The following is a 19,839-nucleotide window of genomic DNA, read 5'->3' as shown; positions in this document are numbered from 1 at the left end:
GGGAGGCGAGGCGTTCGTCAACGGGCACAGGTGCCTGGGCGCCGGGCGGGTGTGGGCGGGTCTGAGGGGGCGCCGGGGGGTCTGAGGGGGCGCCGGGCGGGTGTGGGCGGGTCTGAGGGGAGCCGGGGGGTCTGAGGGGGCGCCGGGGGGGTCTGAGGGGCGCCGGGGGGTTCTGAGGGGGCGCCGGGGGGTCTGAGGGGGCGCCGGCGGGGTGTGGGCGGGTCTGAGGGGGAGCCGGGGGGTCTGAGGGGGCGCCGGGGGGGTCTGAGGGGGCGCCGGGCGGGTGTGGGCGGGTCTGAGGGGGCGCCGCGCGGGTGTGGGCGGGTCTGAGGGGGCGCCGGGCGGGTCTGAGGGGGCGCCGGGGGGGTGTGGGCGGGTCTGAGGGGCCGGGCGGGTCTGAGGGGGCGCCGGGCGGGTCTGAGGGGGAGCCGGGGGGTCTGAGGGGGCGCCGGGCGGGTCTGAGGGGAGCCGGGCGGGTGTGGGCGGGTCTGAGGGGGCGCCGGCGGGTGTGGGCGGGTCTGAGGGGGAGCCGGGGGGTCTGAGGGGGCGCCGGGGGGTCTGAGGGGGCGCCGGGCGGGTGTGGGCGGGTCTGAGGGGGCGCCGCGCGGGTGTGGGCGGGTCTGAGGGGGCGCCGGGCGGGTCTGAGGGGGCGCCGGGGGGGTGTGGGCGGGTCTGAGGGGCCGGGCGGGTCTGAGGGAGCGCCGGGCGGGTCTGAGGGGGAGCCGGGGGTCTGAGGGGGCGCCGGGCGGGTCTGAGGGGAGCCGGGCGGGTGTGGGCGGGTCTGAGGGGGCGCCGGGCGGGTGTGGGCGGGTCTGAGGGGCGCCGGGGGGTGTGGGCGGGTCTGAGGGGGCGCCGGGCGGGTCTGAGGGGGCGCCGGGGGGTCTGAGGGGGCGCCGGGCGGGTCTGAGGGGGAGCCGGGGGGTCTGAGGGGCGCCGGGCGGGTGTGGGCGGGTCTGAGGGGCCGGGCGGGTCTGAGGGGACGCAGGGCGGGTCTGGGCGGGTCAGGGTGGGTCTGAGGGGGCGCTAGGCGGGTCTGGCGGACACTGGTGGGACTGGGCAGGCGGATGCCGGGCGGGTCTGAGCAGGTCCAGGTGGGTCTGGCGGGCACCGGGCAGGTCTGGGCGGGCGCCCGGTGAGTCTGGGGGGCACCGGGCCGGCACCGGGTGGGTCTCGGTGGGCACCAGGCGGCGGAGGCTGGCTGCGCCCATGCTCACGGCCTGCGCCACAGCATCCTCAAGGAGCTGCTGGAGGTGCAGCAGAGCCTGGGCTACTGCCCGCAGTTCGACGCCCTGTTCGAGGAGCTCACGGCCCGCGAGCACCTGCAGCTCTACACGCGGCTGCGCGGCATCCCCTGGAAGGACGAGGCCCAGGTGGGGCCGCGGGGCCGGGCCGGCAGGGAGGGGCGGAGCCTCCTGGAGCAGGGCCGGCAAAGATAGGTGGGGCGGGGTGAGAGGGGTGGGGTCTCTAGGGGCGGGCTTCCAGGGAAGGGGCGGGGCTTCTGGGGAAGGGGTGGGGCCGGGAGGCAGGGCAAGGCCTCTGACCCCGCCCCGGCCCAGGTGGTGAAGTGGGCCCTGGACAAGCTGGAGCTGACCAAGTACGCGGACAAGCCGGCCGGCACCTACAGCGGCGGCAACAAGCGGAAGCTGTCCACGGCCATCGCCCTCATCGGGTACCCGGCCTTCGTCTTCCTGGTGAGCCGGCGCCGGCCTGCCTGGGTTCTGGGCGAGCCCCAGGAGGAGCGGCAGGCGGGGTGCCCGCTAAGCCAGTGCCCCCCCAGGACGAGCCCACCACGGGCATGGACCCCAAGGCCCGGCGCTTCCTCTGGAACCTCATCCTGGACCTCATCAAGACGGGGCGCTCCGTGGTGCTGACCTCGCACAGGTGTGCCCCCCGCCTGCCCTCTGACCCCCCCGCCCTCTGCCCTCTGCCCTCTGCCCCGTGCCAGCCTGTGCCCTCGCCCGCAGCATGGAGGAGTGCGAGGCGCTTTGCACGCGGCTGGCCATCATGGTGAACGGGCGGCTGCGCTGTCTGGGCAGCATCCAGCACCTGAAGAACCGGTGAGGGGCGGCGGGCGGCGGGCCGTGGGTGGGGGCGGGCAGCGGGCCATGGGTGCGGGCGGCGGCCGTAGTGGGGGTACGGGGTGGCCGCTCTGGGCAGTGCGGCTCTGGCCATGGGCCCGTCCGGCAGGTTCGGGGACGGCTACATGATCACCGTGAGGACCAAGAGCAGCCACAATGTGAAGGACGTGGTGCGGTTCTTCAACCGGAACTTCCCGGAGGCTGTGCTCAAGGTGGGGGACCCGGGCCGGGGGGCGGGGGGCACGGCCAACGCAACCTCTGACCTCCCGACCCCTGCCCAGGAGCGGCACCACACCAAGGTGCAGTACCAGCTGAAGTCGGAGCGCATCTCGCTGGCCCAGGTGTTCAGCAAGATGGAGCAGGTGGTGGGTGTGCTGGGCATCGAGGACTACTCGGTCAGCCAGACCACGCTGGACAACGTGAGTGCCGGCCGGGCACCCCCCGCCTTTCACCCTCCTCACCCCCTCACCCCCCCTCCCCTCCCCTCCTTACCCACCCCCTCACCCCACACACACACCCTCTCACCCCCCCCACTGCCCGCCTCCCTGCCCCTCACCCAACCGCCCATCCCCCCACCCCCCCGCCCCTCACCCCCTCACCCCCCACCCCTCCCCTCCTTACCCACCCCCTTAGACCCCCCACACCCTCTCACCCCCCCCACTGCCCGCCTCCCCGCCCTCTCACCCCCTCCACCTGCCCCTCTGCCCCCTCCCCCACCACCGCCCGTCCCCCCACCTCCTCACCCACCACCCCATCCCTCCACCCCCGTCCTCTCACCTACCACCCGGCCCCCTGCCCCTCCCCGCCCACTGCCCGCCCCTCTGCCCCAGGTGTTCGTGAACTTTGCCAAGAAGCAGAGCGACAACCTGGAACAGCAGGAGACGGAGCTGCCCTCGGCCCTGCAGTCCCCGCTGGGCCGCCTGCTCAGCCTGTTCCGGCGCCGGTCTGCCCCCACCGAGCTGCGGGCGCTGATGGCCGATGAGCCCGAGGACCTGGACACGGAGGACGAGGGCCTCATCAGCTTCGAGGAGGAGCGGGTGAGCCGGCCGGAGGGGTGGTGGTCGGGCTGCAGGGGCTGCGGGCGGGGCCGGCGGCCGCGGGGACGCTTCTGGCCCAAGTCCAGGACAGAGGGACCCCGTGCTCGGGACAGACCGCCCCCGGCAAACAGGCCCCCACAGACCCTAGAGGCCGGGAGGCTGGGAGAGGCCTCAGCGAAGGCAGGCAGGGGTGGGGGCACCGGGCTGAGCAGAGGCTGCCCCCCTGGGTGAGGGCGGGAGGGGGAGAGCATGCCCGGGCCTGGGGTCGGGCACTGCTGGGTGCCGGGGCCGCCCTAACCGGCCTGTCTGCCGTCTGCCAGGCCCAGCTCTCCTTCAACACGGACACGCTCTGCTGACCACCAGGCGCGGCTCAGTCCCCCCCGGAGGGGCGGAACTCGGGGGACAGAGCTGGCCCGGTGCCCGCCCAGCAGGCCCTGGAGGGGGAGGTCCAGGACCAAGGGCTCCAGCCCCTGCCCCTGCCAGGGCCGCCCTCCCCGCATTGTGCCAAAGGCCGCCCGGCCGGCTGACACCCTCCCCTGCTCTGCCTTAAGCCTCAGCCTCGGCCGGAGCCCGGCTCTGCCCGCCCAGCTCGCCCCCCACCCCCCACCCCGGGGCCACCGGGGTGACGCTGCCGGGTGTGCCCGCCCCTCCTGGACCCCCTTCTCTCTGACGACCCGGGGCTGGGCGGGGACTCAGGGGCTGCATCCCGGCCCCGGGCACCCACCTGCTGGGGTTCTGGAAGGGGTGCCAGGACCTGCTTTCGTGCTGGGGGCTCCCCCCTGTGGCCGGGCAGGGGCTGCTGGAGGCAGCAGGCTGGGTACCAGGGAAGGCGAGGCCGGCCCCACTGGCCAGGAGAGGACAGGGGCCCGGCCTGCCCCCGGCTGTCAGTGCTCCCCCACCCAGCCGCCGCCTGCCGCCTGCAGCCGGAGCTGCACGCAGCGCACAGATGTTTGTTTTAAGTAAATAAACAGAAAAGGCCATGCGAGCGTTGTGTCTTAGGGTGACGGGGCCCTGGGGACTCAGGGCACCAGCCTGTGGGGGAGGGGCGGGCGGTTAACAGGTCGGCCGGGGGAGGGGGCTCCCACCCCCCACGCCCTGGCACTGCGGTCGGGAGACCAGGCAGGGGCTGTCCACGGCTCCCCCAGCACCCTCAGCCTGGGCTCCCGCGCTCGGCACCCAAGACGATGGGGTCCTCATGTGCAAGGCTGGGGCAGGCCCTGTGAGGCCTCCCGTGCCCCCTGCCGGGGTCGGGGCCGTGGCGGGCGGGGCTGGCTGCCCGGCTCCTCCCGGCCGGCCGTGGGGGGCTCCCAGGGGGAGGGGGACGGAGAGGCTGAGACCCACGTCGGGGAAGGAGCGTGTGCGAAGCTGGAGACGGTCACGGGGACCTTCCAGGGCTCCCTCCCAGGGGGTCGTGGTCAGTCCTCCTCCTCGGGTGCTTCTGGGACACAGGCCCCCGGAGGGCCAGGTGCACGGTGGGCTTGTCCCTGTCGCCCCAGGGGGGTGGTGGGGGGCCATGTCCCGCCATCTCCCCAGCTCTTCCTCCCACAGGGACCCTCTTCCTTCACAATAGCCCCACGGCCCCGTGGGATTTACCAGTAAAAGTCACATCCCCATCATGACTGTCATCTTTTAAAACTCTTTATTGTGGCAAAGTATTCGAGGCAGCGTGTTTGCTGTCGCCGTGTGTACGCCCGAGGCCCAGGCTCAGCCCGTGGGGCCGGCCGTGGCTCTGTCCTGTGAGCTCGTCCGTTTTGGAAGCTCTGGCTGGGGCCAGTCCCAGGCCTGCCTCGAACCCGTGCCATCTGGACCACCACTTCTCTGAGGAGTCCTGGTTCCTCTTGGCGGGGGGAGGGGGTCTTATTTGGGACCCCTATCGGGGCTCTGGCCGCGCTCCTCTCTGTGGGCGGAGCGAGGAAGCACCGCTGAGGCCCCCGCCCACCCCGTGTCCCCTCCCTGCCCGGAGGAGCCTGCTGGGCGGAGCCATTTGATGCCGCTGGGAAGGGCCCCTGGGGGCTGGAAAGGGCAGCTTCTCTTTATTATTAGTGCCGATCTCAGGAAGGGAGGGAGAGGAACAGCCATGATGAGAGGATCATGGGTCGGCTGCCTCCTGCACACCCCACACTGGGGATCTGGCCCACAACCTGACTGGGAATCGAACTCTGACCTCCTGGGTCAGAGGTCGATGCTCAACCCCTGAGCCGCGCCGGCCGGGCAGGCCTGCCCTCTTGACCGAGAATTGGACCCGTTCGTACTTGGGCGGTGCTCTAACCATTGGGCTTGCTGGCTAGGGCCAAGTCTCCCTTCCCGTGAGGGCAGCCGGACCTCACTTTCCTGGAAGCCCTTTTTAAAGACTCCACTGCGGCTGCCCTGGAGGTGCTGGGATGCGTGTCCGGCGTGTGAACGAGGGGGCAGCATCCAGCTCTGAGCCCCACAGACACTCCGTGAGACACAGGGGCTGTCCCAGAGCTGGTGCAACCCCCCTCCCCCCGTTCCGCATCCACAAGAACACGTCATGAGCACCGCCTGCGGCCCGGCCGTCTGCACTCTCGGAGCTGCGGCTCCATGAGGCTGAGGGCGCGTGTTCTCACAGCCACGGGGAGCGGTGCACGGCTCACCAGGGCTCCCGGCCGGGGGCAGGACACGCACAGGGCAAGCCCCCGGCGGCCGAGGGGCCCCGAAACGCCCGCGGGAGGCAGGAGGCCCCGAGGGGAGCGGACACCAGGCTCCACGGGGAGCCCAGGCTCGGGCGTGGCCTGGGCCCAGGAGCCCGGCGGCCGTGGGGTTGGGGAAGGGTCCCCAGAGCTGAGCCCCCGCAGGGCCTGTGGCCCGGGGCGGGGAGCGTCAGGCAGATCCCGCTCCTGGCCGCCGGGTGGCGCCAGGGAGGAGTGATGAGACGCAGCCTGCAGGGCGTGTGGGCGCAGGTTCCCGCCTCCCGCTGCGGGTTGGGTGGGCCAGCCCGTGGGCCGGGGTCATGGCCTCGAGTCCCTTCCCGTTAGCGGCGAGGGAAGGAGCCCGGCACTTGGGAGGGGAGGCCGTGGTCCCGGGCGGACACTGAGCAGGGCCGGTCTCCAGGCTGGGTGGGCAGGGGCCCCGCCTGGGCAGCGGGTCGGCCCGATGGAGTCAGTGGGTGAGGAGGCCCCTCTCTGGGGCTCACCCTCTTGTGAGGCAGCAGAAGGGGGACGGAGGCCGGGGCCCGGCTGATCCTGCCTCCTGCCAGCTCCCAGATTCCTTGGCCGGGTCCCGACCGCCCTACACCGGGTGTTCCCTCCAGGGCAGCGGGGTGCACAGGGTGTCTGTGTGTGCGTGTGAGATGATCCAGTGCTGCCTCCCAGGCTGACGCCCCGCTGTCCTGGCTCCTAGTCCACTGGTCACGGCCTCCACCTCCCCGGGGCCCCCTGACACACTCAGACCCTCAGGCCCAGACCCTCCACGCGGTCCCCCCAGGCCGCACCCTCAGCCTGGACACCGCCCCGCCGGCTGCCGGCGCCGCCTCCCGCCTCCCGCCTCCCGCCTCCCGCCTCCCGCCTCCCGCCTCCCGCCTCCCGCCTCCCGCCTCCCGCCTCCCGCCTCCGCCTCCCGCCTCCCGCCTCCCGCCTCCCGCCTCCCGCCTCCCGCCTCCCAGGTGGCTCCGCGGGCGTGGCCTGAGCCAGAAGGGCGGGGCTGAACCAGAAGGGCGGGGCCTGGGCCGGAGCCTTAAAGAGCCCCGCGCCCCGCCCAGCACTGTGGCTCCACCATGGCCCAGACTGCCAAGCTCCAGCTCTTCGTCAAGGTGCGGGCGGGCTGCGGGGCGGGGGCGGGGGCTCGGGGCGAGCTCTGTGGGTGCCACTGTCTCGGGGGAAGGGGCTGCAGGGTGGGTCTCCGTGGCAGTGTCTGCGCCCCTTCCCTGGGGTGGGCGGGCTCAGGCACCCTGCGGGAGCTGAATAGAAGGGGGTTAGCCCGAGGGGAGAAGGGCCCCGAAAGGCCTAAGGGTGGCCCTGTCCCAACGCCCCCTGGGCTCCTGGGCCGGGCAGCCCCTCAGCAGGAAGGTGCCAACTAGGTGGCCAGAGGCCAGGCCAGCGGGAGCTGGGGATCGATGCCAGAGGGGTGTCCTCGGCCCCCTCCCACTTTCGGGGCAGCGGGCGGCTGGGTGCCCGGCCTCGGTGCCCGGCTGGCTGTCCCGTGAATCATTCTGAAACCAGCTCCCTGTGCCGACCCCGCCCAAAACCAGCCTGTGGGGCTGGAGCCCAGGGCCCTGGCCTCTACCCAGGCTCTTCAGATAAGGGCTGAGGGCCAGGCCCCAGCACCAGGGTCCACTCGGCCCCGTGCCCGCTCCCAGCCTCCAGGTCCGGGGCCCTCCCCCGGGACCACGTCAAGGGCGCTCACCGGCCGCTTCTGAGTCTGGCCCGGCTCCAGCCTCTTGGCAGCAGGAGGCCAGGCCCCACCGGCCTGGGGCAGGTTCCTGTCTGCTCCCTGCACTGACCCCCACCCCCACCCGCAGGCGAGCGAGGACTGTGAGAGCGTGGGCCACTGCCCCTCCTGCCAGCGGCTCTTCATGATCCTGCTCCTCAAGGGCGTGCCCTTCACGCTCACCACGGTGGACACCCGCAGGTGAGCACCCCCGGCCCCTGCCCCTGCCCCTGCCCCCTCCCTGCCGGCCACTACCCCGCTCCCCGCGCCCGCAGGTCCCTGGACGTGCTGAAGGACTTTGCGCCCGGCTCCCAGCTGCCCATCCTGCTCTACGACGGCGAGGCCAAGACGGACACGCTGCAGATCGAGGAGTTCCTGGAGGAGACGCTGGGGCCCCCCGCGTGAGTGTCCTGGCTCGGCAGGAGAGGCCCCAGGACAGAGCCCGGTGGGCGCTGTGGGCAGTGCCAGGGTCTGACCCTCTCCCCTCCCCCCCCAGGTTCCCCAGCCTGGCGCCCCGCTACCCGGCGTCCGCCACAGCAGGCAACGACGTCTTTGGCAAGTTCTCGGCCTTCATCAAGAACCCCGCCCCCGCGCAGGACGACGGTGAGGGGGGCGCCATTGGGGAGGGTACCCTGGGAGGGTCGGGGGCGCCCTCAGGAGGGTCCCCTGTGGAGGGTTCGGGGGGCGCCCTCGGGGAGGGTCCGTGGGGTCCCCTCAGGGAGGGTCCCCTGGGGAGGGTCCCGGGGGCGCCCTCCGGGCCGCGACTCACCAGGCGCCCGCACCCCAGCCCTGTACCAGCAGCTGCTGCGCGCCCTGGCCAGGCTGGACGGCTACCTGCGGGCGCCCCTGGAGGACGAGCTGGCCCACGAACCGGGGCTGCGGGAGTCCCGCCGCCGCTTCCTGGACGGGGACCAGCTCACGCTGGCCGACTGCGGCCTGCTGCCCAAGCTGCACATCGTGGACGTGAGCGGGGGGGCGGGCCGCGGGCGCGGGCGAGAGGGGGGCGTGGGCGGCGAGGCCCTGACCCAGCCGGCGCCCCCGTCCCCGCAGACGGTGTGCGCGCACTTCCGGGGGGCCCCCATCCCCGCCCAGCTGCGGGGCGTCCGCCGCTACCTGGACAGCGCGCTGCAGGAGAAGGAGTTCAAGTACACGTGCCCGCACAGCGCCGAGATCCTGGCGGCCTACCGGCCCGTGGTGCACAGCCGCTGAGCCCCCGCCCCTGCCCCTGCGCCCCCACAGCCCCATGAAGCCACTGACCTCCTGGGCGCACCCACACTCCGGGCTGAGGGCTGAGGGCTGAGGGCTGCCTCCCGGACGCCCCCCGGTGGGCTGCTCGGATGACGGACAGCCCAGAGCCACAGGGGCAGAGACTGGCCGGGCACCGCCCATCCCCCCTGCCCGAGGAGGACGGACCTGATCAGGCTCCCAAACCAGTCAGGCCAGGGTGGAGTGGCAGGATGGCCAGGAGGGCGGGGAGCAGAGCCCAGCCCGAGCACCTGAGGGCTCCCAGCCAGTGGGTGGGGTGGCCCGCATTCCTCAGCCCCACCCAGGCAGCAGGCCACCCCCATCTCTCCCAGGGCCTGTGTGCACTCTGTGGGTGCTCGAGCCATGGCCTTCTGGGCGGGGGGGAGAGGGGTGTGTGCCCCAGGGGAGGACGGAGTTCCAGGCTTGGGGAGCCCCGGCCCAGCCCTGCATGCCCCCCCAGGCAGCTCCTGGGCTGGCACCGGGCTGTGGCCCACACCCAGGTGGCAGGGGCATGGGGGACGCCGGACCCCTCTCTCCCAGCCAGCCAGCCCCCAGAGCCAGAGCCTCGCCTGACCGGCGGCCGTTTATTGAACGGGGGAGGGGCTCGGAGGCTGGACCTCGAGGCTGCCCCTCTTCTCACAGGCAAACTCCGGGCAGCGGGACCCCACTCTCCACAGCAGGGTCAGAGGTCATCAAAGTCGACACCACTGGCCGGTTTCTTACTGGGAGGGAAGAGGGTGTGTGAGGAGGTGCAGAGGGGAGGGGTGGCCCCGGGCACAGGGGGAGGGCATGGGCGTCACCTTTTGAAGCCAGGGTTGATGAGGGACTCTCCGGGGCTCCGCCTCCTGACCCCAGGCCCAGGGCCGCCTCTCTGAGAATCTGGGTCTGGGGGAGCAGGAGGGAGGGGGTCTGCATACCGTGGGAAACCCCCCCACCAAGCCCTCTGGAGCTTGAGGTTTGTTCTGGGGCCGCGGTCGGCAAACTCATTAGCCAACAGAGCCAAATATCAACAGCACAACAATTGAGATTTCTTTGGAGGGCCACGTTTTTTAAACTTAAACTTCTGCTAAGGTCACTTCTTCCACATAGACTTGCCCAGGCCGTGGTGTTTTGTGGAAGAGCTGCCCTCCAGGGGCCAAAGAGCTGCATGTGGCTCGAGAGCCGCGGTTTGCCCACCATGGTTCTGGGGAAAACGAGTCCCAGATCATGGGCACAGCCGAGGCCCCGGCCCCGGGGAGGCCTTACCTGGTGAGAAGGGCAGAGGCCCCCCTGGCCGAGGGCTCTTCCTGGGGCTGGCGGCCGTCTCCTCTGCGGCTGCGAGGGGAGGGGAGGCCAGGAATGGAGGCACCGCAGGGGACCCAGGGAGGCTGTCGGGTACCCCCTCCCCGATCCTACCTGCCAGCTGCCGCTCCAGGCTGCACACACGCTCGGCCAGGCCCAGCGTCAGTGCCTGCAGCCTGGGGGCGGCCTCGGGGCCGGGCACTTCGGAGAGGTCAAAGTCCAGCGGCCAGGGCCCCCCAGAGAGGGTCAGGGACACCCCGTCCCCCTGCGGAGTGAAGGCCACCGTTTGCCGCTGGAAGGCTGCCCTGGGGAGAGAGGGGGTGAGCGCTGGGCCGGACCCAGCCGCTCCGGGCCTGCCCGTCCGTCCCACCAGCTCGGGGCTCACCGGAACTGGGGGGCGAGGTCCTCCGCCGCGTTCAGGCCGCATCGGGCTTTCTGCAGGGCGAGGGGCGGTCACCGAGGCGCCGGGGGCACCCCAAACCTGCCCGACCCGGAGCACCCCGGACCCCAAGCCCGTCTTAGGGCGACAGCTCAGAGCCGGGGACAGGGCCCGCCCCGCCCTCCACCCGCGGGGTCCGTTACCCACCAGGGCCGCCAGGCGGGCGGGCGGGAAGCAGGTGCTCCAGAGCCGCCCGCCGTCCGTCACGCTGCGGGAGGGACTGTCAGCGGCGGCCCGGGAGCCGCCCGCCCCGCCCCCGGGCCCGCACTCACTGCAGGCGGAAGCAGCCCCGGCCCCCGGCGTCCCGCTCCTCCTCGCCCCGCTCCTCCTCGCCGGGTTCCTCCTCGCAGAAGCACACGAAGCGCCGGGGCCCCGGGCCCGGCGGCAGCGTGCAGAGCGCGGCCCACCGCGGCGGCGCGGCCATGCTCCCTCCGGCGCCGGCACCGCCCAGCCGCTTGCGGGGGGGCAAGAGGCGGGGCAGGGCCTGCGCGGGGGCGGGGCTTGGGCGGGGCCTACACCTGGCCCATCAGACTCAGGCCCCCGCCGGGTGATAGTGTATGGGCGGGGCTTCGTCACGGGGCGGAAACTAGGGGCGGGGCTATATCAAGGCGGGGACTGGGGCGGGGCTTAGTAACCGTGCGAATCCTAGGGCCGGGGCTACACCTGGGGCGTGGTCAGGTCGCTGGAGCGGGGCTTAGTGCGGGCGGGGCTCCGGGCTTGATGGAGGTTGGGCTGTGCCGCGCGCTGGCGGCTCAGGGGTTTCTGTTTGGGGCCTCACTCGCCCGCCCCCTCCGCCCGCCCCGGGAGCCCGGGTTCCCGCCTTCGCGTGCAGGCCCCGCCCGGCCCCGCCTGTGCCTCTGCGCCCCTCGGTGGCCGCCCCGGCGGCCGCACCGGGACCTGCACACCGGCCTCCCCCCTCCCAGAGGAATCGCTCAGGTGCCTTCAGACACTGACACACAGCGTCTCATGCCGGACGCCCAACCACACAGACTGAATAAAGGACGTGGACCACCCCAAATCCCGCTGCCTGGCTCCCCGTCCCTGACTGCGCCCGGACCCCAGGGGGGTGGGGCAGGGCCTGCAGGCCCAGGCCGCCCCAGGGGGTGAAGGCACAGGTCTCAGGTCTCAGCGCTGTGCTCATCTGCCCCGAGGGGGGAGGGCGGACACCCGCCTCTGACCTGCCCCCCCCCCCCCGCTGGCAGAGCGGCCGGAGGAGGCCCAGGCGGCCTCAGGTGAGCGACCACAGGACAGACACACAGACACTGCCAGCTGCTTTAGGTTTTATTGTCAGAGGAGGACAAAGCCGAGGGCGGGAGTGGTGGTCGGGGAGCCAGGGCTGGGACTCGGGGTCATGGAGAGGATGGAGCAGGGCGGCCGGCCAGGTCCTGAGGGCCCGTCACCTGCCTGAGAACAGGAGGAGCTGGAGCAGGCGGCCCGCCCTGCCCCTCCCCCCTGCCCCTCCCCACTGCACCCCACTGCACCCATCCCAGGATCCGCACCCCCCCCAGTGGCCCAGGCTACCGGGGAGGGGAAGCCCCAAGGTCTCCTGGGACCTCCCCACCAGATCCCGCCCCAGCCCCAGCCCCTCCTGCCTCGCTGGATCCCAGGGGAGCCCCCCCCCTTGGGCTGCTCCTGCAGGCCAGGGACCCCCTTGCATGGCGGGTGGAATGGCGGGTGAGGCCAGCCCACAGCCCACTCACCTACTGCCAGCCCTCCCTGACTTGCCTGCCGAGAAAGAGGCGAGGGACAGCGGCGGTCAGCGCCTGGGTCAGGGCCACTCCCGCCCCTCCCCTCCCACCCCTCACCCCTCCCTCAGCCCCATCACTCCCAACCCTCCCCCAACCCCTGCTTCAGACAGACGGCCTGACCCCCAGGGCCCAGGGCCTGATCCTCGGGGCGCTCACGTTCGGGGCCCCAATGTGCTGCTGCCCCGGTGCCCACAGGGCCCGGCCCCACCCGCTGGAGACACCTGAGTCTGGGCCGACAGGGCCTGGCCCCCCGGGGGTGCTGGATAGAGGGGTTTTGTGGGCCACAGTCCTGGGGGAGGACAGGGCCCCCTGTGTCGGCCATGCCGCTGCCCAGGGTGGTCTGGCCCCGGGAGCGGGGAGACTGTCCGCTCTGACCGGCTGCAGCCCCCTGCCCGCCCGGGTGGCCCCTCACCCGTGTACGGCGGAAAGACGATGTCCTCCTTGGGGAAGCCCTTGGCGGTGGCGAAGGCGGTGAACTTGTCCCTCACAGATTTCCTCGGGGTCTTACTGCGGCCTGGGCGGGGCGGACGGGGACCAGAGGCCTCAGATCTGCCTCCCCGCGTGGCCGTGCCCTCCTCCCGGTGGGCCTGAGTTTGGGTAGGGTACGGGGAAGGGAGTACGGGGCGGGGGGTACAGGGCAGGGAGGCCAGAGGGGTCCGGGGCGGGGCAGGAGGGTATGGGGGGGTACGGGGCTGAGGGGTGGGCAGGGGAGGGGGGACAGGCGGGGAGGGTGGTCAGGAGGGTAGGGGGAGGCAGGCACCCACTGTACAGCGTGGCCAAGTGGAAGCCGTTGTGTTCTGCGCACACAGTGTACAGCAGTGCATACTTGCTGGTCGTCTCCTCCACCCACAGGTCCTGCAACTCTATGCCCAAGACTGCGGGCCACAGTGACCACATGGGCGACCCTGCCCCGACCTCCGGCTGCCTTCCCCGCCTCCCCCCTCCCTCCTGCCCGCACAGCCTGGGCACTGCCGGAGCCAGGGGACCCCCCCAACCCAGCCAGTTCCCAAACCGGAGCCCGGGGGCAGCCAGCAGGCAGGCTCAGACAATCAGGGGGTCAGGGTGCAGCCACCAGCCCCGCTGCTCAAAGGGGGAAGGAGACCCATCACCCCGGAGAGGGAGGAGCTCAGGATGGGGTGCTGTCGCCTGCCCGTCCAGCAGGGGGAGCGACGAGTTCTGGGGAGACCCCAGGGGGCAGGGTGGGGCCGGCAGGACTGGCTCCAGAGTGAGTCCTGGTGTCCCCCCCACCCCATCTCCCCCCCTCCCCCACGCAGCTGGGGGCAGATCCAGCCAGATGCCAGGCTCCCCAGCCCGGAGGGGAGGCCCTCAGCCTGCTGGGCTGGGGTGCTGTCACCCGCAGTGCGTCCAGGCCGCTGGCCTGGGTGTCACTCACAGGGGCTGGTGTAGGTGTAGTGGCCGGGGGTGTCCGTTGGCGACAGCAGCATGCTCCCCGTCTCATATTCCTCTTCCCTGCGGGCAGGGCACCATCAGGGTCAAGCGTGGTGATCCAGGCCGGCAGTCAGCCATGGGGGCAGGCCGGCCCTGGGGGAGCACTCAGCCCCGATGCCCCCGCAGCCCCACCTGGGGAAGCCGGTGGTGAGGTTGAGGACTCCTTCCCCGTGCTCGGGCGCGGCAGGGGCAATCACGATCAGACACATGGACTGGGAGTCCTTCTTCTCCAGGAACCAGCTGGCGTTGGAGGCCAGGCCCACGGCAAACCAGCGCCCCAGGAACTGCGGACGGACCCCCGTCAGCCAGGGCCCCCCGGGCCGCCTGGTGGGCACCCCGCCCTCCATGTCCCGTGGCCAGTCCGCCCCCAGCCCAGCTCCTCGAGGAGCGGCAGCTCAGGGCACTGGGCAGTTTGGGGGGGGGCTGGGGGTTGGCCGCTGGTGTCCACAACACTGGACGCTCCCGGGAAGGGCAGGGCGGCGGGCGGACCCAGCGCCGGGTCCACGGGAGTCTGTGGCCCCCCAGCCGTTCCCTGTCTGCGTCTCCCCCCCGGGGGTGTCCTAGCTCCGGGCCTGCTTCCCCCAGCACCCGAGCTCCGAGGGTGACTGTTTGGAGGGTAGGCAGGCAGGGGGCCGGCGTGTCTGCAGGTCCCGTGTGAGGCCTGTGGACACGGGCTTCCCCGCTGGAGGAAGGGCAGCGTGGCCGGTCGGTCCTCTCTCTGGGGGACAGCCCAGGCAGAGCCCCTCCCTCCGCAGAGCCCTCCCCGGGGGACCGGCCGGGGGCCCCACCTGTTCCTGCTGGAAGCCGGGCTGCTCAGAGGCCCGGGCCGGGGCCGGCAGGACCCCCAGGGCCCCCAGCAGGACCAACGCCATCCACAGGGAGCCCGGAGCGGCCATCGGGGCTGAGGCAGGAGCAGCAGTGAGGCCGAGCGGGAGCTGCAGGATGGACAGAGCCGGGGGGACCCTTTTTAAGGGCCCGGCTTGGCCTGCGCCCAGAGCCAAGGCCGGCCCCGAGGCGCATGACACCGCAGCTCCCCCACCCCCCTAGCTCCCCCCACAAAGGCTCCGACCCCACAGGCAACCTGCCCTGGGGCTGGGGCTGGGGGCAGGCAGGGCCCTTTCCAGAGACAGAACCTGCCCTGGGACTGATGGGGCAGGGCACTCAACCGCAGCCCTGCCTGTCCCTGGCCTGCCGGCCGCTGCCGCCTGGGATGGGGTGTGCTGGACACTGGGGTGGGGACCCCTCCTGCCACCCCCCAGAAACAGGTGCGGGGCCCTGGCACTGCCTCCGGTCTCACGGGCACAAGGGGGCGGTGCGACCTGAGGCCCGGTGCAGAGAGGACCCTAAGAGGCCGCCTGGGAGCACCCCAAGAGTCCTGTGAGCTGAGCTCAGCGGCCGAGCAGACATGAGGCCGCTACGTCCCTGAGCAGCAGATCCCAGTGCAGGGCTGGGGGCGAGGGGTTTGCTCCCCTGCTGCGCCAGACACCGGAGTGCAAGGAGCTGCCTCGTCCTCAAACTGCCACAGATCACACCCAGGCCACCCCCAGGCAACCCTGTTTTGGGGTCGAACCCTGGGTTCAAAATAAGACTACCGGAGGCTGATTAATTATTAAAAAAAAAAAAAAAAAGCAGGCAAGGATTTATTGAACTGGCCAGGACAGCCATGAGAGCACCACACGCAGGTGGTCTCCACACGACTGCACCGTTTCAGGGGTAGGCAATTCCTTTTAAAGGTTTAAACCTCAAGAATTTTCCTTTTGTTCCTAAAATCCTAAAGACTAAATTCTAAAGACTGAGGACAGCCAGCAGGGTCGGTTCCCAGTCACGTCCTGCTGGACGTGGGAATGTGGTCCTGTCTTGCAATAGCGATAACACAGAAGCAGAGCTCAGCAGTTAGTCTCTAAAGGTTATCTACCGTTTCTATCCCGGAAGCTACTGAGTCAGTGAGAGTCATTCTCTCGTGGTCCTGGTCCCAGGCAAGGGAAAATTGCCTTAGCCTCCAGGTCTTCTCCTGGAAGCTGAGGTAAGTAACCTGTGTTTTAATCAGATGCAGGGGCCAAACTAGGAGGGTTAAAATTCAAATAGCAGTTTTTACCAAAGTATGGTTGTCACTATATTTCAACCCCAGGCCACCCCTAAGCCACCCCAAGCCACCCCAAGCCACCCCCAAGCCACCCCCAGGCCACCCCAGACCACTCCAAGGCCACCCCAGACCACACCCAGGCCACACCCAGATCACCCCCAGACCACCCCAATACCACCCCCTGGCCACCCCAGACCTACCCCAGGCCACCCCCAGGCCACCACCCGGCCACCCTGTTGTGGGGTCGAACCCTGGGTTCAAAATAAGACCACCAGAGGCTGATTAATTATTTAAAAAAAAAAAAAGCAGGCAAGGATTTATTAAACTGGCCAGGACAGCCATGAGAGCACTACACACAGGTGGTCTCCACACGACTGCACCGTTCAGGGGTAGGCAATTCCTTTTAAAGGTTTATACTGCAAGAATTTTCCTTTTGTTCCTAAAATCCTAAACACTAAATTCAAAAGACTGGGGACAGCCAGCAGGGTCGGTTCCCAGTCACGTCCTGTTGGACGTGGGAATGTGGTCCTGTCTTGCGATAGCGATAACATAGAAGCAGAGCTCAGCAGTTAGTCTCTGAAGGTTATCTACAGTTTCTATCCCTAAAGCTACTGAGTCAGTGGCAGTCATTCTCTCGTGGTCCTGGTCCCAGGCAAGGGAAAATTGCCTTAGCCTCCAGGTCTTCTCCTGGAAGCTGAGGTAAGTACCCTGTGTTTTAATCAGATGCATGGGCCAAAGTAGGAGGGTTAAAATTCAAATAGCAGTTTTTACCACAGTATGGTTGTCACTATATTTCAATCCCAGGCCACCTCCAGGCCACCCCCAGTCCAGCCACGGGCCACCCCCAGGCCACGACCAGGCCACCCCCAAGCCAACCCCTGGACACCCCCAGGGCACCCCAGACCACCACCAGGCCACACCCAGATCACCTCCAGACCACCCCAATACCACCCCAAGGGCACCCCCATACCGTACCCAGGCCACCCCAGACCAACCCCAGGCCACCCCCACACCACCCCCAGGCCTCCCCCAGACCACCCCCAGGCAACCCCCAGACCACACCAGGCCACCCCCGGCCACCCCCAGACCACCCTGTTGTGGGGTAGAACACTGTGTTCAAAATAAGACCACCGGAGGCTGATTAATTAATTAAAAAAAAAAAAAAGCAGGCAAGGATTTATTGAACTGGCCAGGACAGCCATGAGAGCACCACACGCAGGTGGTCTCCACACGACTGCACCGTTTCAGGGGTAGGCAATTCCTTTTAAAGGTTTAAACTGCAAGAATTTTTCTTTTGTTCCTAAAATCCTAAAGACTAAATTCAAAAGACTGGGGACAGCCAGCAGGGTCGGTTCCCAGTCACGTCCTGCTGGACGTGGGAATGTGGTCCTGTCTTGCGATAGCGATAACACAGAAGCAGAGCTCAGCAGTTAGTCTCTGAAGGTTATCTACCGTTTCTATCCCGGAAGCTACTGAGTCAGTGAGAGTCATTCTCTCGTGGTCCTGGTCCCAGGCAAGGGAAAATTGCCTTAGCCTCCAGGTCTTCTCCTGGAAGCTGAGGTAAGTACCTTGTGTTTAAATCAGATGCAGGGGCCAAACTAGGAGGGTTAAAATTCAAATAGCAGTTTTTACCAAAGTATGGTTGCCACTATATTTCAACCACAGTCCACCCACAGGCCACCCCCAGACCACCCCCAGGCCACCCCCGAGCCGCCCGCCGCCGTCCGTCACGCTGCGGGAGGGACTGTCAGCGGCGGCCCGGGAGCCGCCCGCCCCGCCCCCGGGCCCGCACTCACTGCAGGCGGAAGCAGCCCCGGCCCCCGGCGTCCCGCTCCTCCTCGCCCCGCTCCTCCTCGCCCCGCTCCTCCTCGCAGAAGCACACGAAGCGCGGGGGCCCCGGGCCCGGCGGCAGCGTGCAGAGCGCGGCCCACCGCGGCGGCGCGGCCATGCTCCCTCCGGCGCCCGCACCGCCCAGCCGCTTGCGGGGGGGCAAGAGGCGGGGCAGGGCCTGCGCGGGGGCGGGGCTTGGGCGGGGCCTACACCTGGCCCATCAGACTCAGGCCCCCGCCGGGTGATAGTGTATGGGCGGGGCTTCGTCACGGGGCGGAAACTAGGGGCGGGGCTATATCAAGGCGGGGACTGGGGCGGGGCTTTGGAACGGGGCGGGGCTTAGTAACCGTGCGAATCCTAGGGGCGGGGCTACACCTGGGGCGTGGTCAGGTCGCTGGAGCGGGGCTTAGTGCGGGCGGGGCTCCGGGCTTGATGGAGGTTGGGCTGTGCCGCGCGCTGGCGGCTCAGGGGTTTCTGTTTGGGGCCTCACTCGCCCGCCCCCTCCGCCCGCCCCGGGAGCCCGGGTTCCCGCCTTCGCGTGCAGGCCCCGCCCGGCCCCGCCTGTGCCTCTGCGCCCCTCGGTGGCCGCCCCGGCGGCCGCACCGGGACCTGCACACCGGCCTCCCCCCTCCCAGAGGAATCGCTCAGGTGCCTTCAGACACTGACACACAGCGTCTCATGCCGGACGCCCAACCACACAGACTGAATAAAGGACGTGGACCACCCCAAATCCCGCTGCCTGGCTCCCCGTCCCTGACTGCGCCCGGACCCCAGGGGGGTGGGGCAGGGCCTGCAGGCCCAGGCCGCCCCAGGGGGTGAAGGCACAGGTCTCAGGTCTCAGCGCTGTGCTCATCTGCCCCGAGGGGGGAGGGCGGACACCCGCCTCTGACCTGCCCCCCCCCCGCTGGCAGAGCGGCCGGAGGAGGCCCAGGCGGCCTCAGGTGAGCGACCACAGGACAGACACACAGACACTGCCAGCTGCTTTAGGTTTTATTGTCAGAGGAGGACAAAGCCGAGGGCGGGAGTGGTGGTCGGGGAGCCAGGGCTGGGACTCGGGGTCATGGAGAGGATGGAGCAGGGCGGCCGGCCAGGTCCTGAGGGCCCGTCACCTGCCTGAGAACAGGAGGAGCTGGAGCAGGCGGCCCGCCCTGCCCCTCCCCCCTGCCCTGCCGCACTGCACCCCACTGCACCCATCCCAGGATCCGCAGCCCCCCCAGCGGCCCAGGCTACCGGGGAGGGGAAGCCCCAAGGTCTCCTGGGACCTCCCCACCAGATCCCGCCCCAGCCCCAGCCCCTCCTGCCTCGCTGGACCGTGGGGGAGCCCCCCCCCTTGGGCTGCTCCTGCAGGCCAGGGACCCCCCTTGCATGGCGGGTGGAATGGCGGGTGAGGCCAGCTCACAACCCACTCACCTACTGCCAGCCCTCCCTGACTTGCCTGCCGAGAAAGAGGCGAGGGACGGTGGCAGTCAGTGCCTGGGTCAGGGCCCCTCCCGCCCCTCCCCTCCCGCCCCTCACCCCTCCCCCAGCCCCATCACTCCCAACCCTCCCCCAACCCCTGCTTCAGACAGGCGGCCTGACCCCCAGGGCCCAGGGCCTGAGCCTCGGGGCGCCCACGTTCGGGCCCCAATGTGCTGCTGCCCCGGTGCCCACAGGGCCCGGCCCCACCCGCTGGAGACGCCTGAGTCTGGGCCGACAGGGCCTGTCCCCCCGGGGGTGCTGGATGGAGGAGGGCTGTGGGCCACGGTCCTGGGGGAGGACAGGGCCCCCTGTGTCGGCCATGCCGCTGCCCAGGGTGGTCTGGCCCCGGGAGCGGGGAGACTGTCCGCTCTGACCGGCTGCAGCCCGCTGCCCGCCCGCGTGGCCCCTCACCGGTGTACGGCGGAAAGACGATGTCCTCCTTGGGGAAGCCCTTGGCGGCGGCGAAGGCGGTGAACTTGTCCCTCACAGATTTCCTCGGGGTCTTACTGCGGCCTGGGCGGGGCGGACGGGGACCAAGGGCTCAGATCTGCCTCCCCGCGTGGCCGTGCCCTCCTCCCGGTGGGCCTGAGTTCAGGTAGGGTACGGGGAAGGGAGTACGGGGCGGGGGGTACAGGGCAGGGAGGCCAGAGGGGTTCGGGGCGGGGCAGGGGGTATGGGGGGGTACGGGGCTGGGGCGAGGGCAGGGGAGGGGGTCCAGGCGGGGAGGGTGGTCAGGAGGGTAGGGGGAGGCGGGCACCCACTGTACAGCATGGCCAAGTGGAAGCCGTTGTTTTCGGCGCACACA

General features: G+C 70.3%; 3 protein-coding genes across 10 annotated transcripts in view; 2 read left to right on the top strand and 1 right to left on the bottom strand.

Annotated features, from left to right (window-relative positions):
* Positions 1 to 4,095, top strand: part of ABCA2 (ATP binding cassette subfamily A member 2) — a 20,964-nt gene extending 16,869 nt beyond the window's left edge. Inside the window, 9 exon segments of the mRNA XM_084899117.1 lie at positions 6 to 30; positions 1,229 to 1,370; positions 1,557 to 1,691; positions 1,778 to 1,881; positions 1,965 to 2,057; positions 2,188 to 2,290; positions 2,360 to 2,497; positions 2,909 to 3,115; positions 3,436 to 4,095. Coding sequence (XP_084755243.1) covers positions 6 to 30; positions 1,229 to 1,370; positions 1,557 to 1,691; positions 1,778 to 1,881; positions 1,965 to 2,057; positions 2,188 to 2,290; positions 2,360 to 2,497; positions 2,909 to 3,115; positions 3,436 to 3,471 — 983 coding nt within the window. The 3' untranslated portion in view covers positions 3,472 to 4,095.
* A 2,639-nt stretch (positions 4,096 to 6,734) lies between these two features.
* Positions 6,735 to 9,154, top strand: CLIC3 (chloride intracellular channel 3). Of its 5 annotated transcripts, none has more exons than XM_084898486.1 (6): positions 6,735 to 6,884; positions 7,593 to 7,702; positions 7,777 to 7,902; positions 7,998 to 8,104; positions 8,289 to 8,464; positions 8,552 to 9,154. In XM_084898486.1, exons 1-6 carry the CDS (start codon positions 6,849 to 6,851, stop codon positions 8,708 to 8,710), a joined length of 714 nt encoding a protein of 237 aa, XP_084754612.1. In that variant the 5' UTR covers positions 6,735 to 6,848; the 3' UTR covers positions 8,711 to 9,154. The 5 variants fall into 5 exon arrangements, with proteins under 5 accessions (XP_084754612.1, XP_084754610.1, XP_084754611.1 ...); XM_084898484.1 differs by having other exon boundaries at positions 7,998 to 8,141; positions 8,176 to 8,464; XM_084898485.1 differs by having other exon boundaries at positions 8,289 to 9,154.
* A 149-nt stretch (positions 9,155 to 9,303) lies between these two features.
* On the bottom strand, positions 9,304 to 17,765 carry PAXX (PAXX non-homologous end joining factor). 4 transcript variants are annotated; one of them, XM_084898496.1, is made up of 7 exons: positions 17,543 to 17,758; positions 10,614 to 10,674; positions 10,413 to 10,462; positions 10,142 to 10,332; positions 9,992 to 10,060; positions 9,547 to 9,631; positions 9,304 to 9,468 (listed from the first exon to the last, which is right to left on the bottom strand). In XM_084898496.1, the coding sequence occupies exons 1-7, from the start codon at positions 17,692 to 17,694 to the stop codon at positions 9,429 to 9,431; spliced, it is 648 nt and encodes a 215-aa protein (XP_084754622.1). In that variant the 5' UTR covers positions 17,695 to 17,758; the 3' UTR covers positions 9,304 to 9,428. The 4 variants fall into 4 exon arrangements, with proteins under 4 accessions (XP_084754622.1, XP_084754621.1, XP_084754624.1 ...); XM_084898495.1 differs by lacking the exon at positions 17,543 to 17,758 and adding an exon at positions 10,739 to 10,945; XM_084898498.1 differs by lacking the exon at positions 9,547 to 9,631 and having other exon boundaries at positions 17,543 to 17,765.
* Between the last annotated feature and the right edge of the window lie 2,074 nt (positions 17,766 to 19,839).

This window comes from Pipistrellus hanaki, assembly GCF_964339955.1.
Source record: "Pipistrellus hanaki genome assembly, chromosome: 11".
Lineage (NCBI taxonomy): Eukaryota > Metazoa > Chordata > Mammalia > Chiroptera > Vespertilionidae > Pipistrellus > Pipistrellus hanaki.
Note: the sequence above shows the minus strand (reverse complement) of the source record. Positions and strands in the feature narration are given on the sequence as shown.